This window comes from Limulus polyphemus, unplaced genomic scaffold (genome assembly GCF_000517525.1).
Source record: "Limulus polyphemus unplaced genomic scaffold, Limulus_polyphemus-2.1.2 Scaffold683, whole genome shotgun sequence".
Taxonomy (NCBI): Eukaryota; Metazoa; Arthropoda; class Merostomata; order Xiphosura; family Limulidae; genus Limulus; species Limulus polyphemus.
Window position 1 is genome coordinate 149,963 of NW_013666293.1, and position 13,408 is coordinate 163,370.

Consider the following 13,408-nt stretch of genomic DNA (forward strand, 5'->3'; position numbering starts at 1 on the left):
AACAAATGTGTTATTAATTGGAAAAAAATATGTGTTGTTTACAGACTTGGCTCAATGCAAATGTGTTATTAACTGTACAAATGTATGTATTGTTTACAGACTTAGCTCAATGCAGATGTGTTTTTAATTGGAAAAATGTATGTGCTGTTTATAGACTTGGTTCAAAACAAATGTGTTATTAATTGGAAAAAAATATGTGTTGTTTACAGACTTGGCTCAATGCAGATGTGTTTTTAATTGGAAAAATGTATGTGCTGTTTATAGACTTGGTTCAAAACAAATGTGTTATTAATTGGAAAAAATTATGTGTTGTTTACAGACTTAGCTTAATGCAGATGTGTTTTTATTTGGAAAAATGTATGTGTTGTTTACAGACTTGGGTCAATGCAAATGTTTTTTTAGTTGGAAAATGCATGTGTTGTTTACAGACTTAGCTCAATGCAGATGTGTTTTTAATTGGAAAAATGTATGTGTTGTTTATAGACTTGGCTCAAACAAATGTGTTATTAATTGAAAAAAAAGTATGTGTTGTTTACAGACTTGGCTCAATGCAAATGTTTTTTTAGTTGGAAAATGCATGTGTTGTTTACAGACTTAGCTCAATGCAGATGTGTTTTTAATTGGAAAAAAATGTATGTGTTGTTTACAGACTTGGCTCAATGCAAATGTATTATTAATTGGAAAAATGTATGTGTTGTTTAAAACAACAAGTGTCCGGGGTGTCACAATACGGAACATTTGAAAACTAAAACAAATATACTGACTTTCAAAGTGTTGCTCACTTCATATTTAGTAAGTTTGAGAACTTTAATGGACCGAAACTGCGTGTTGAAAGAAAATGAGACTAAAGTAGATCTCGGTATAGAAGCGAAACGTCGTCGTTTTTTCTTTCTAGAGGCAGTTGCGGTCCATTAAAAGTCCTCAAACCTACTATGTCTACTCTGCCTAAAGTTTCACTGAAACAACAACTTCAGATCTGTTACCTACTTGGACTTTCTCATCCCGTAATTCCATCTATATATATAGTTACTCCACTATCTGTCATAGTTTGTATTATTTTTAACTTAGCATGTGTGATTTAAAAGCAGATATTTAACGTTAATGAACTCACGCTTGAGTTCACTTTGAGTAGGAAAATCGAACTGATTTATCCATATGACATTTATCTTTATAACACTTATATATATATATATATTATCACGTGAAGAATGGGAATGCTTTGAGTTTCTTCATTGATTATTTTTATCATTGGTTTGTTCCGTAATTACTGATATGTGTATATTTCATTAGGGCAAATTCCGTTACTTGGAATCCACATAAGCTGATGGGATCCTTGCTTCAGTGCTCTACCGTACATTTTAAAGAAAACGTAAGTATCTATTGAATGGAATCACTTACGCTTATCCGTTAACTTTTATATATTGCTAATGTTAATGATGCAGTGACGAAAAGGATGTTTTAGTATATTCAGATGTTGAGAGAAGACTAGATTGATCTAAACATCATCACATCGTTACCACCATTAGATATATTATTCCCGACAAAGGCATACAATAAAACGTGTACGTCATTTTGAACATAACAGCTTCCCAAACTGAACGTAAAACATTAGTAATTACAATGTAGCAACTCTTTGATTTACATGAATAGCAAATATTTGATTTTGATTAATAACCATAGAAATATTACACTCTCTCTGCCAAAAAAATTAATATCATACTATAAACGTTCCTATTAAAATATTGTGGAATTTTGAAACGTATAGCTTCTAATTTTCTATCCTTACTTAATCATACGTATAACTCCTGGTGTTATTTCTTGAAAAAAAAAATTTGAAAAATATTAAAGAAACCTTAAAGAACTATAAACTGAATCCGGACTTGAAAAAAATTAGTTCGGTACTTATGTAAGGTGTGTGAGATATTTTTTTTATTCTAATATAACTACAGAGGTTGATTACATTATACTAAAACGAGTTTGGAATTTCGCCATGTCCAATCATGCTCTATCTAACGATTGTACATCTGGGTAATATCATTGGAGCTTAATTTCCATTACAAACGATTCCATAGTACAATTGTCATGTCCAAAGCACATCAAATCTCCCCTCATACTTTCCATAATCCATTTAGTATACGAGGACGACGGTTTTCCAGCACCCATTTCAACAATCTTCGCACGGAAATTCACAAGCGCTGCATCTGGCGACTTGTACTCGTCTTCGTATGTAATAGCTTGAGGAATACAATAATTGTACAGATTTGTCATGGAGCAAACTTTGTACACGAGACATATGTCGCTTTTTTCTAGACGGAGATTGTTTTACATAATTTTCTCAAAAAAGGGGTGGCATCATACTACCTATACGAAATGCCAAACAATGTTAAAATGTAGTTCTTATACATTCCGTTTATATCGGCTGTGCCTGTGCCGTGACTGGTTGATTTATGTGTTCAAAATCTTTAAGATAACATATTCAACCTTCTGTACAACCTCAGCGGCAAGTCTGGAGGCTTATAACGCTAAAAATCGAGTTTCGAAATTCGCGGTGAGCAAACATAGATGGCTCATTGTATAGCTTTGAGCTTAACAACAAACAAAACAAATTCCTCAAAAACCAGCCAATCAGAAGTCTTGTTTCACAAAACTAACCAAACAACAGGGAGCCACCTCCATTGAGCAACTCAAGATAGCCTAACACATGAGCTCTCCATCACGGGCGCCTCACAAGATAAAAATGAAACAAAATTTATAAAACCACAGACCTAAATAAAATCCATGAAAGTTCACCGAAAAGCTGTCTCCGATAAATAAACCATTCAGCAAATTGTCGATTGTAAATCAGTTTTACCAATGAAATTTTGATAAGCACACTTGTAGATAAATATTGTTATTGAAATTCTTTTTTCGTTGTACATCTAGTTCATCAGTTTGAAACGTTATATAATCCTCTGTTTAAATATATAATTTTAATTTTAGTGTACGTGATCCGATCATTTTCTTTTAGGGTCTCCTCATCAGCTGCAACATGCTGAGCGCTGACTACCTGTTTCAACAAGACAAACACTATGACGTCACTTACGACACTGGAGACAAAGTTATTCAATGTGGTCGCCACAACGACATTTTTAAACTGTGGCTCATGTGGCGGTCAAAAGTATGTTTCTGGCGTGGAACTCTTGGTAGATTTTTCATAGAATTATTTTACATAATAAATCCATATTTGACCAATAGATGACGCCACTATACTTGCAAGTATCTGTCATCAAGGTATTGTTGCTAAATTTTTAACTTGGTAAAATACTAACAGTATTATTGAATTGATATAGAAATTGAAGAGAATAAAAGTTTGGAGACGGCTTCAATAGGTAACGAAGAAGACTTTTTTATAAATATACAACGTTTAGACGAAGTTGTGTTATCCTCAGATCGAAACGTTGTACATTTATAACGAAGTTTTCTTCATTACTCTTTCAAGTCGTCTCCAAGCTTTTATTTCCTAAAAAAGTGGTATCCTTGTCGTCAAATAGAAATTGAAGAGGTATGTACCAAGTTATTTCAAATAATTACTATAGTAAATAGAGATAATGAATTTCATCTTAGAAATAAACAAATTATCATATTAATGGTTTTCGTTTTCACTCATGTTTCTTTCATTTGAGTTTGATTAGTTTCGTCTATTCTGTAAGTTTGTAAGCTCAATAAATAGGAAAAAAATGTTAAAATCTAGCATTTAAAGCGTACGTAAAAATGATACACATAAATATTTTTAACTTTTTGTCCATTATGAATATATTTATGATATAGAAATATACAATGAATAAACAATAACAACATGTTTACAAACAATTTACTTGATCTACACCTCGAAATCACACACAGTAGGCTTTAAAGGTATATTTTTAGAAACTTAATGCTTCCTTATCCTAAAATACTTGAAATTAGCTACAATAAGGATAATATTTCGTTAGTTTTCGACCCACCAAGCTTCACTGGAATCTAAAAGAAGAACGATCAGTTTAATATATGAACGCCCTGTTTATCTCTACATATTACTGCACTCTTAATCGCTCTCTTAGGCAGAAATGAAATTCTTTATTTGAATGTTAACATTATATTTATACCATAATTTTTTTATAGAATTCCTATATTTAAAGATATTGCGATTCTATACGTGCATTAGTTTGTATTTTATTTTATCCTTTAGTGAGTGTAAGTACAGACACATGCCAGATAACTAGATTAACAGTGTCACGATGTGTGAAAATGTCAAAACATTGTGAATTACGTGAAGTTGAGTCTTGAGATAACAGAATTCTGAAACATTTGAATATCAATACGTGAAATACTTGCAATGCTTGATCATGAGTGATCAGTTTTGCGTAAGACAATTCCGTGATATCAATAACTTAATAATACAAAATCTGAAATATTTCATGTCAGCCCAAAGTCTTGGTGGAAAACGTCACATTTTTTTTTATGATAGGATTTGATTGATTTAATGTGATTGTTTTGAATGTCGTGCAAAGTTTCTCGAGGGCTATTAGCGATAGCCATTCCTAATTTAGCGGTGATAGACTAGAGGGATGGCAGCTAGTCAACACTACCCACCACCAACTCTTGGACTACTCTTTTACTACCAAATAGTGGGATTGACCGTCACTTTATAACGCCCCCACTTCTGAAAGATTGAACATATTCGTTGGCAGGGATTGAATTCACGGCCCGCAGATTGCGGGTCAAGCGCCTTAATCACCAGGTCATTTTATAATAGGATTCTAAAAGAATACCGAAAATTATCTTTGCGATAAATTCAGAACGAATTCACTGCATCCAATGTAGCCACATGTGAACAGACACCATCTGTAAGATCTGTGTAATGTGCTCTCTATAACTGTGGGCACTTTGGGATTATTGAGACACACAAATCACACATCAACTTGTAGTATTCAGACATACCACGAGTTTTCTACCCCCTTTTTTACATAACACCTTTCAAACTTTTCATTCACGCAGGTGTACGTAGTTTTAATACAGAACGTCTCTCAAGAAAGTAGCTAAGTTCCTTTTGCCGTAGGTACATATTGTTTTGGTCATTCATCTGTAGTATTACATGCACTTTCTTGTGGGAAATATTTCTGTAAGGTTGAACCTACTAAGAGCATAGTGACATTTTCCACTGGCAGATCAAGTGGCACCTTGGGGTAACAACCTCACTTATTTTATGATGGGAATGACCAACAGTCGCGTGGATAGCACAAGCATCAAGAGAAGAATAACATTACTGTTTCGTGTATATATTGCCATATTTTCTCAGTCTGGAACACACTTTCACAAATTTTCAGCTGTTAATTATATTTTCAGCCATAAATCCAATAATATCTCACGAGGTGAACCCAGCTTAGGAGATTTAGGGCAATGTATAACAAAAGCAGGGAAACTTTCAACAATTATAAATTAGTGAAGCATAAATTAGCCTACGCTTAATACAGCATATATATATATATATATATATATCATTACTTTCTTCAGCAAGTGATATTCTATATATGTACCGAATCCTACGTTGACCTAAACATGAGTATATTATAATCTGATAAACATGGAGTTTATTTTATATGTTTTTATAACGTATTTGTAACGAATAAAAGAAAAATATTACCTATACTTCTTTATATGAACCATAAAATATCAGTTTTATCTAGTTTTTGGTGTTTTTCAAAACTCAGATTTCTACTTTGAGTTTTTCTTCTCTTTATATATTCATATTATCTCACTTTTCTTATTAAAAATTGAAACGTAAAATCAAACGAACAATTTCTCAGCAGGTTGTGTTATATGTTAATTTCATTTTGTTTGCAGAAACATCAATAAAAGTTATATAAACCTAATATTACCTTTATTTGGTAAGAATTAGCTCTAAACACTGTATACGGGTCAGGCTTTCAAAGTGTCCAATTTGATGTCGCCAGTGTTCTGGGGCAAATTTCTCTGAGTGCGTACCATATAAATATATAATGATTTCTACATGATATATGATGGACAGAGCTTTCCAAACATATATAATATGTTGAGTTTGGGTTAGGTTTTCCAGTAAACCAATGAAATAATCAATGTTGGGGTGTTAAAAGTAGCATGTCTCCAGCAGAAAAAATTAATTTCAAAGCAATAACACTTACACAAAAAAATGTAAGTATGACTCAATCCTTTATTGTGATTAATTAGTAAACATTTATGTTTTGAAAATTGGTAATTAGCTGATTGTCCCATTACTTTTTCACATATATAAAAATATCCAAAATATCATGTCGTCGTAATCACGTGTTCTCCTTTGCAGTTGTTTATTTTCAAGACAATAATTACAAATGTTTGAGTAAATACAAAGATTAGAGTCTAAAATCAATCCGGGAAGTATATATTTTGATTTGATCATACCCCAAACACAGGGTATCAAAAAATATTTTGGGTATGTCCATTTGGAGCTTGTAGTAAATTTAGTTTTTTAAGCATGTGATCTCCTTTACGCATATATCTAGTGTAGATACAAAAATTATGTCATTTTGCTATATCGTTATACACAATAGCCAAGACATTTGTTGTTATCAATAACTGAAAGGGTAAGAGCAAATTTAATTCTTCAATAAAAATCACTGAACATTAAATTGTGTGAACTCCTTTACTTCAGTTTTGTTTCAGAGTGGAATATGTAGAATGTGAATATGTAAATTGTGTGAACTCCTTTACTTCAGTTTTGTTTCAGAGTGGAATATGTAGAATGCATAATGCTTTTCACACCATATTTAGTTTCCACCATGTACAGATGATTATTGTAGGGTGGATTTGAAATGTATTAGTCACAAATCAATTCATTTTCCTGCAAGAAAAGCCCCTGAAAGTGTGATTACATAACAGATGTGTATCTCTTTAACTGTATAACTAACATTAAAATGGTGTGAATGGTGGTAGTTTTGGGTTTAAATGACTGATAAATTACAAAGCTAAACCTGTGAGCGATAATTAGGTGTCTGTTTATAATAACAGATAATAGGGGGCATGGTGAGATGCAAGTACAGGAGTTCGCAGAATGGGTAAAGGAGTTCATCATTTTAATTCAACTCCTTATATATAATAAAAGTTTACGTTTATGATATGTGGAAGTAGTCTGATACACAATAACTATTCTTATTAGCCTGCTATAGCTGGATTTACTGTTGAGTTATAAAGGAGATTACATTAATTTGTACCCCTGTCTTTGCTAATATACAGAGGTGTTATGCATTTCGGTGATGGATTGCATATTTGAATTTTTAGAATGGATGGTAAACAACGTCGGCAGCTGAAATATTATCACAGAAAATAAGCGGCAGAAGGGAAAATCTTCTTACAGTTTGTTTACTTTTTATTCTAGGTACAATATAATCTGGTAAAGGAGAACACGTGTAAAACAGTAGTCATCTTCATCAAGGTGAAAAAATATGACAGAATGTAGCCCGAGTGCTAGATTTTTGGTGCAAGGTTTTTCAGTAGTTATATTTTCAAGAACTGTATAAATCATACTTATAGAAGAATATTTGTTTCAACATTTTCTAGTTGAAAAATGGACACTTAAGAAAGCCTGGCCCTTACTTGATGTATAGATGCTCTGTACATTACATATAGTGTCCCCAAATACCTAGCATTGATTTTTTTCAGGGAATGACAGGATATGAAAAGCACATCGACCATCTCTTTGATATGGCCCAGTGAGTATTGAACATTAATACATATTGTTCTTATTTTTTGTAAAAGAATGATTGTAGAGTTTGTTGAAGATGGAAATATATATCTATTGCATACTTGTGGGACTGTGTATGTTAATTAAACAAAATTCAGAGAACCAAGTTAAAAAACCTAAATCGTTGTTTTAGATTTAGATTTTTGCGACTGTGGTTAGAAAACAATAATCAATAGTCTGTATGATAGTGTTTATTTTCTTTGTCATCGGAAATTCTCGAGAAGTAGGTCCGTCTTCAAATATCCTCAAAATGGATTTTATTTTTTCATATACCAAAAGGTTTTGGCTCCCAAGTGGCTCAGCGGTAAGACTTAAGGCTTATAACTCTAAAAACCAAGTCTCGATACTCGTTATGGTTACAACACAGACAGCCAATTGTGTAAATATGTGCTTGATAACAAACAAAACCCAAAAGTTTTAAATAACTAAGGTTCATGAGCATTTTATCTAACAGATCGCTCAGTGTTTAGAATATTTTAAACAGTAGCGTTAAAGACTAGAGTATGACTTAAATTGGATTATAAAATAATGAAGAGCTTTTAAGAGAATTTCAAAACAAATGTGATTACTTCCATTGAAAGCACACTACTCTCTCTCTATATATATATATATACCTAAATACCCTCTTCGTACACCTGCATGTTCACTTAAATATATATATATACCTAAATACCCTCTTCATACACCTGCATGTTCACTTAAATATATATATATACCTAAATACCCTCTTCATACACCTGCATGTTCACTTAAATATACATATATATATATATATATACCTAAATACCCTCTTCGTACACCTGCATGTTCACTTAAATAAATATATATATATTTGATTATTAAAACGATAAAGTTCTTATTTTCTCCAGTTACATGGTCAGGAAGTTGAAGGAAAGAAAAGACCGTTTCTTCTTGATCCTAAACGAGGTGAGATTTCATTCAAGCTTCAAGTTCAGTCATAAATGATCAAATTCTTTTTCAAAGAAATTGTGATTTACAGAAGGATCACAAAGTTCCCAGAAGGATGCCAATATTTCACACCTTCTTGCGGTTGCTTTTCACAATCTTTTTTTGTCTCGTTGAGCCTATTATCACCTTTTGGTGTTGTTCTTTAGACAATATCGTCTATTTAGTCAGCTAGAAAGAAATTCTCCAATTTATCTAACTGCTTCCTGAGGGGATGGGGGGAATGTTGAAGACCAAATGATTGAAAGTATCATAGAATATCATCTTTAAAAAATCAGCAAAGTGTACTCATTCTTACTGAGAATATAATCTGGTCTATCAATATCTTCGGTATTTCTTTTCGTTCTTTCAGTCTAACACAAAACACAAATCTTATATTTATATTCTAAAGTATATAAGTGCTTTAAGTTACACAAATGATCGTGTTAATATAAGGCAGTAACTGAAATATTTTTTCTAAAGTTATTCGTATGCGAATTAGGTTACGGTTTTGATATTTCACCTTGAACAGCTGTTATCGATATCAAACACTATTTTAAGACACACATGAAAAATATATGCATATTTGAAGAACAAATGAAACTATAGATTGTTTACAACCAGGAAGCTAAAATATCTGACTTCATTATCTATACTTTTACTAAAGCTACTGATATACAACCAGTTTTCACTGCATAATACTCACACAGTGCGAATATTTTAAGACTATCGTAGTGATAATGTAAGCTCACGATAAGAAACTAAGCTAATTAATAGCTCCCCAGTGGCACAGCGGTATGTCTACGAACTTACAACGCTAGAATCCGGGTTTCGATACCCGCGATGGGCAGAGCACAGACAGTCCATTGTGTAGCTTTGTGCTTAATTACAAGCAAACAAGCTAATTAATACTTCGACAACTCGAGGAGGAATGCCACCTAATGGAGCTTTGTGTAACTATAAGTAACTCATTTTTGTACATTCACCTTTTAAGGATGAAAGCTAATATTTTCTAATCGCCGGAAAAACATGGGTTAACATGAAACACTCATGACAATAACATCTCAAGAAAAAGTTTTTCTTTGATATCTGCATTTAAATTATAATTTGAACTGATTATGCGTTTTCAGAGTTAATTCTTTTTTAATTTGATGAAATAGTTTATTCATTATTAATTGAGAATTAATTTTTAGCATTGTTTTTTACTCATTGAGAACTCTAGAAGTTATTTTGTCTTTCCTTTCACGATCATTCATGTCTATAAGTTTTAGAACGTTTTTCTCTCTTAAACAGTCAATTTCTCAACACGAATCAAAGCTCTAGTAGCATTAGTTTGTTTCAACTTTTCCATTAGCAAGATTCGTTGCTGGGCTTAGTTTGCCTGTAGTCTCATCTTGATCTTTGGCCTTTTCCCACTTATGTAGAACTATTAAATGAATTATCATCAAACATAATTTAACTTCATGATATTTTCAGTGGAAGCTGTATTCTCATTAGGCAGCAGTTTCACTTTGAATTACTTAAACGTCCTAACTTTGTATTTGTTAGTTAACAGAAACTATAAACACCTGATCGTATTCTGAATAATTAATAACTCACCAAAATATTTATGTATTTAACATTTTGTAAGTTAGGAAAATCGGATTGTAAAGTGATTTATGTATATTTCAGACAAAGAAAATACAAGTAGGTCAAATCCAATAAGTAGAATTAAAACTTTCAAGTTTTGTTGTATATATGTATGCAAAACAATCATAATACAAAAATATACAATAAAAAAATGTAAAAAAGGAGCGTCAACGTTACGCCGTGAAACATGCTTGTTGTAGACATAAATAATTTTAATGTTATGCAGCTCTTCTGTAAATGTTTTTGTGAAATGGTTTGCGTAATTTGTTAAGCACAATTACTTTCTTTCTGAAACATGCAAAATGATGAGTCTTTGTTTTATTCTTGTCTGTATTAGCCGGAATGTGTTAACGTCAGTTTCTGGTATGTTCCTCCTGGCTTAAGAAAGATGCCACACAACAAGGAAAAAGAGATTAAACTTGGACAGGTAAGATTGTAGTTTTGTAATTGCCAAGTTCAAAATTTTAAACAATGTAATATTCGATTATTCAGTTACAAACAAATAAATATATCTCGTTGTTAATATCGCTTATGAATTATAATCTTTCTATAAAATAAAAACTTTATAGTTTAGATTATTAAACATCTAATATATATATAAAAGCCAGATGTCTTTTGGTAACGCTCAATTCGTCTATGTCAATTAGTAACAAAACTATGACCTGATATTGTTGTCTTAAGTATGTATATAGTACTTCGAAATTTCACGAGGGCTGGCTTGCATTCCACTATTTTATATTGTTTTAGTTTATGCATATACTTAGCTTGACGTAGACATTTTGTAGTTGTTGGCGAGTTTTAAAAAACATCTAAGTTAGAGGTTAGTGACCAAATTCATATGTTTATATTAGGTTTTTGTGGATATTTTCAGCTTTATTATTACTTTTTTTTGATAAAACTTTTTCTTTCTTTCTTTCTCCCACCCGTATTGCCATTAGTCTTAACTAATGATGTTACTTGAAATTAATCATTTTATAAGAGATCTTAGGCCTATTGGTTTCGAGTGCTTCATTTTATTTCGGCGTTTAAACCGTAATTTTAGGTTATACGACTTATGTTCTTGTACGTGTGAGATATCGATGGATTTGTGAAACTGTTCACTTACCACAGAGCCACTTGAGTAAGACAACTTCATGAAATAAATAAATCAGGTATACTTCAACAAGTACTCTTTTTCCACTGATTAAAATCTACATAAAAGCCGGCTATCATTCTGTGTGTAACTCTCATATTACGAGTCATTTTTAATTCAAGTTTACACCATTCTTATTGATTTTTTAGAGTGTACTTAACTTTTTTTCGATTGTTTTTATTTTATGATGAAGAGGGGAGTTTGGTGAACAAAGCTCACTGAAGGAAGGGCGGGGACCACGTTTTTTTGTTTTAAAAAAAAATCCATCCGTCATTTTTTGTCGGGTCGAACAAGACTAGTAAATTTTAAAAGGCACATAAAACAAGTCAAAATGTATAATCACATGTTAAGTCAATTGGATATTTTGTTTAGACTGCTTCTTTTCAGATAACAGCGAAACTTAAAGGAAGAATGATGGATACAGGCATGTTGATGATTGGCTACCAGCCTCTCGGAGACACGCCCAACTTCTTTCGTGCGATAATCTCAAACCCAGGAGTAAAGGAGGAGGATGTAGATCACATGCTTAACGAGCTAGAACGGTTAGGATATGACCTTTAGAAAGACAGATTATGTTATTTTGGGTTAAATTGAACTGACTAAATCTATGTGTTGGTAATTAGATGTATGACAGAATGTAGTACTGTACACAAAAATCAGTAGATATATCAATCAAATTACAGGATGTAAATCATAACATAGGTTAATCACAACTATCAATTCCTTTACGGTTTTATTTTTGCATGAACGTTACTGAGAAGATACAATATAATTTAGGCAATGTGTAAAATAAAACCATATTTTGAATTCAGAGTCTACACCATAGCAGTCTGGTCAACCTACTTCTATGCTATTAACAACATTTCGTAAAGTTCTGAAAAATAGGATTCTGAAAAAAAAAGAAGAAAGCATGAAACAAATACGTAGTCCAGAATTTACATGTTACTGATTCAGATAGCACTAAATACACACATTTAGGTAAAACTGCTCATGTCAGGATAAACTCTAACAAAGAGAAGTAAAAGTTATTTTATCCTGTGATTTAAAAAAATTGGTCAAAAATTAATAAATATTCGTTGCGTGCATATTCATACTTATTTTCATTTTTTCGCCATTAGACATGATATCGCCAGTTTACTTATCTCGCAATGAAAGTCAGTAAAGCATAGCTTTCATCTACACGTAGTCATATATTCTGAACGTCGTATGTTATGTATTATTATTAGTTTTTTGTCAGATATATATACATACTTGTCTTGTCTCGTGATCTGATGCTATTTGAATAAATTCTATGAGACTTTTTCATAATTGTTTTAAAGTTGTTCATATATGTTTAGCCATGTTGTATGCTCTATTATATAAAGATAGTTATTGAAATTATGTAACACTAGAAAGTAATTAGCGTTTTGTTATTGTTGAAATGGATATTTGGTCTTTAAAATGACATCTTAGATCACGAACAAACCTAACCTTATAAAAAAAAATATATATATAAAGCACACCCGAATTCAAATTTTAAAGCTTTGGCTGATCTTATAACAAAATATCCCCGCAAATCAATTTTAGTGTCCTCTTCTTATTTTGGCAGAAATAATTGTCATGTATGTGTTTCCATCTAGTGCAACCTGCTACCTATCGTGTAGTGTTGCAGTAAAATTAGCAATATGAAACTGAAATTAGCAGTCTAATAACCTGAGGAAGAGGTCTGAATAGAACTTGGCCTCCTAGGCCACGCACAACGACCAAAATACCAATCCAGATAAGACGAGGCTAATAATTTTTTAATTAAAAAATCCAGGACTATTTTATTTATTTTGTTTTAATTACTTAATTTATTTTAGTTATTTTATTATGTATTTTAATCATTTAATTTAAACTATACTATTCGTCCAAAGGTTTCTAACTCTCAAAGTGTACCCCCCACCCCC

General features: G+C 31.9%; 1 protein-coding gene across 1 annotated transcript in view; it reads left to right on the top strand.

Annotated features, from left to right (window-relative positions):
* Positions 1–12,388, top strand: part of LOC106459927 (glutamate decarboxylase-like) — an 88,044-nt gene extending 75,656 nt beyond the window's left edge. The window contains exons 9-14 of the mRNA XM_022386500.1: positions 1,291–1,369; positions 3,008–3,157; positions 7,693–7,742; positions 8,644–8,701; positions 10,686–10,775; positions 11,868–12,388. Of these exons, the coding sequence (XP_022242208.1) occupies positions 1,291–1,369; positions 3,008–3,157; positions 7,693–7,742; positions 8,644–8,701; positions 10,686–10,775; positions 11,868–12,041 (601 nt within the window). The 3' untranslated portion in view covers positions 12,042–12,388. The remainder of the gene's footprint in view (positions 1–1,290; positions 1,370–3,007; positions 3,158–7,692; positions 7,743–8,643; positions 8,702–10,685; positions 10,776–11,867) is intronic.
* The last annotated feature ends 1,020 nt before the right edge of the window (positions 12,389–13,408 follow it).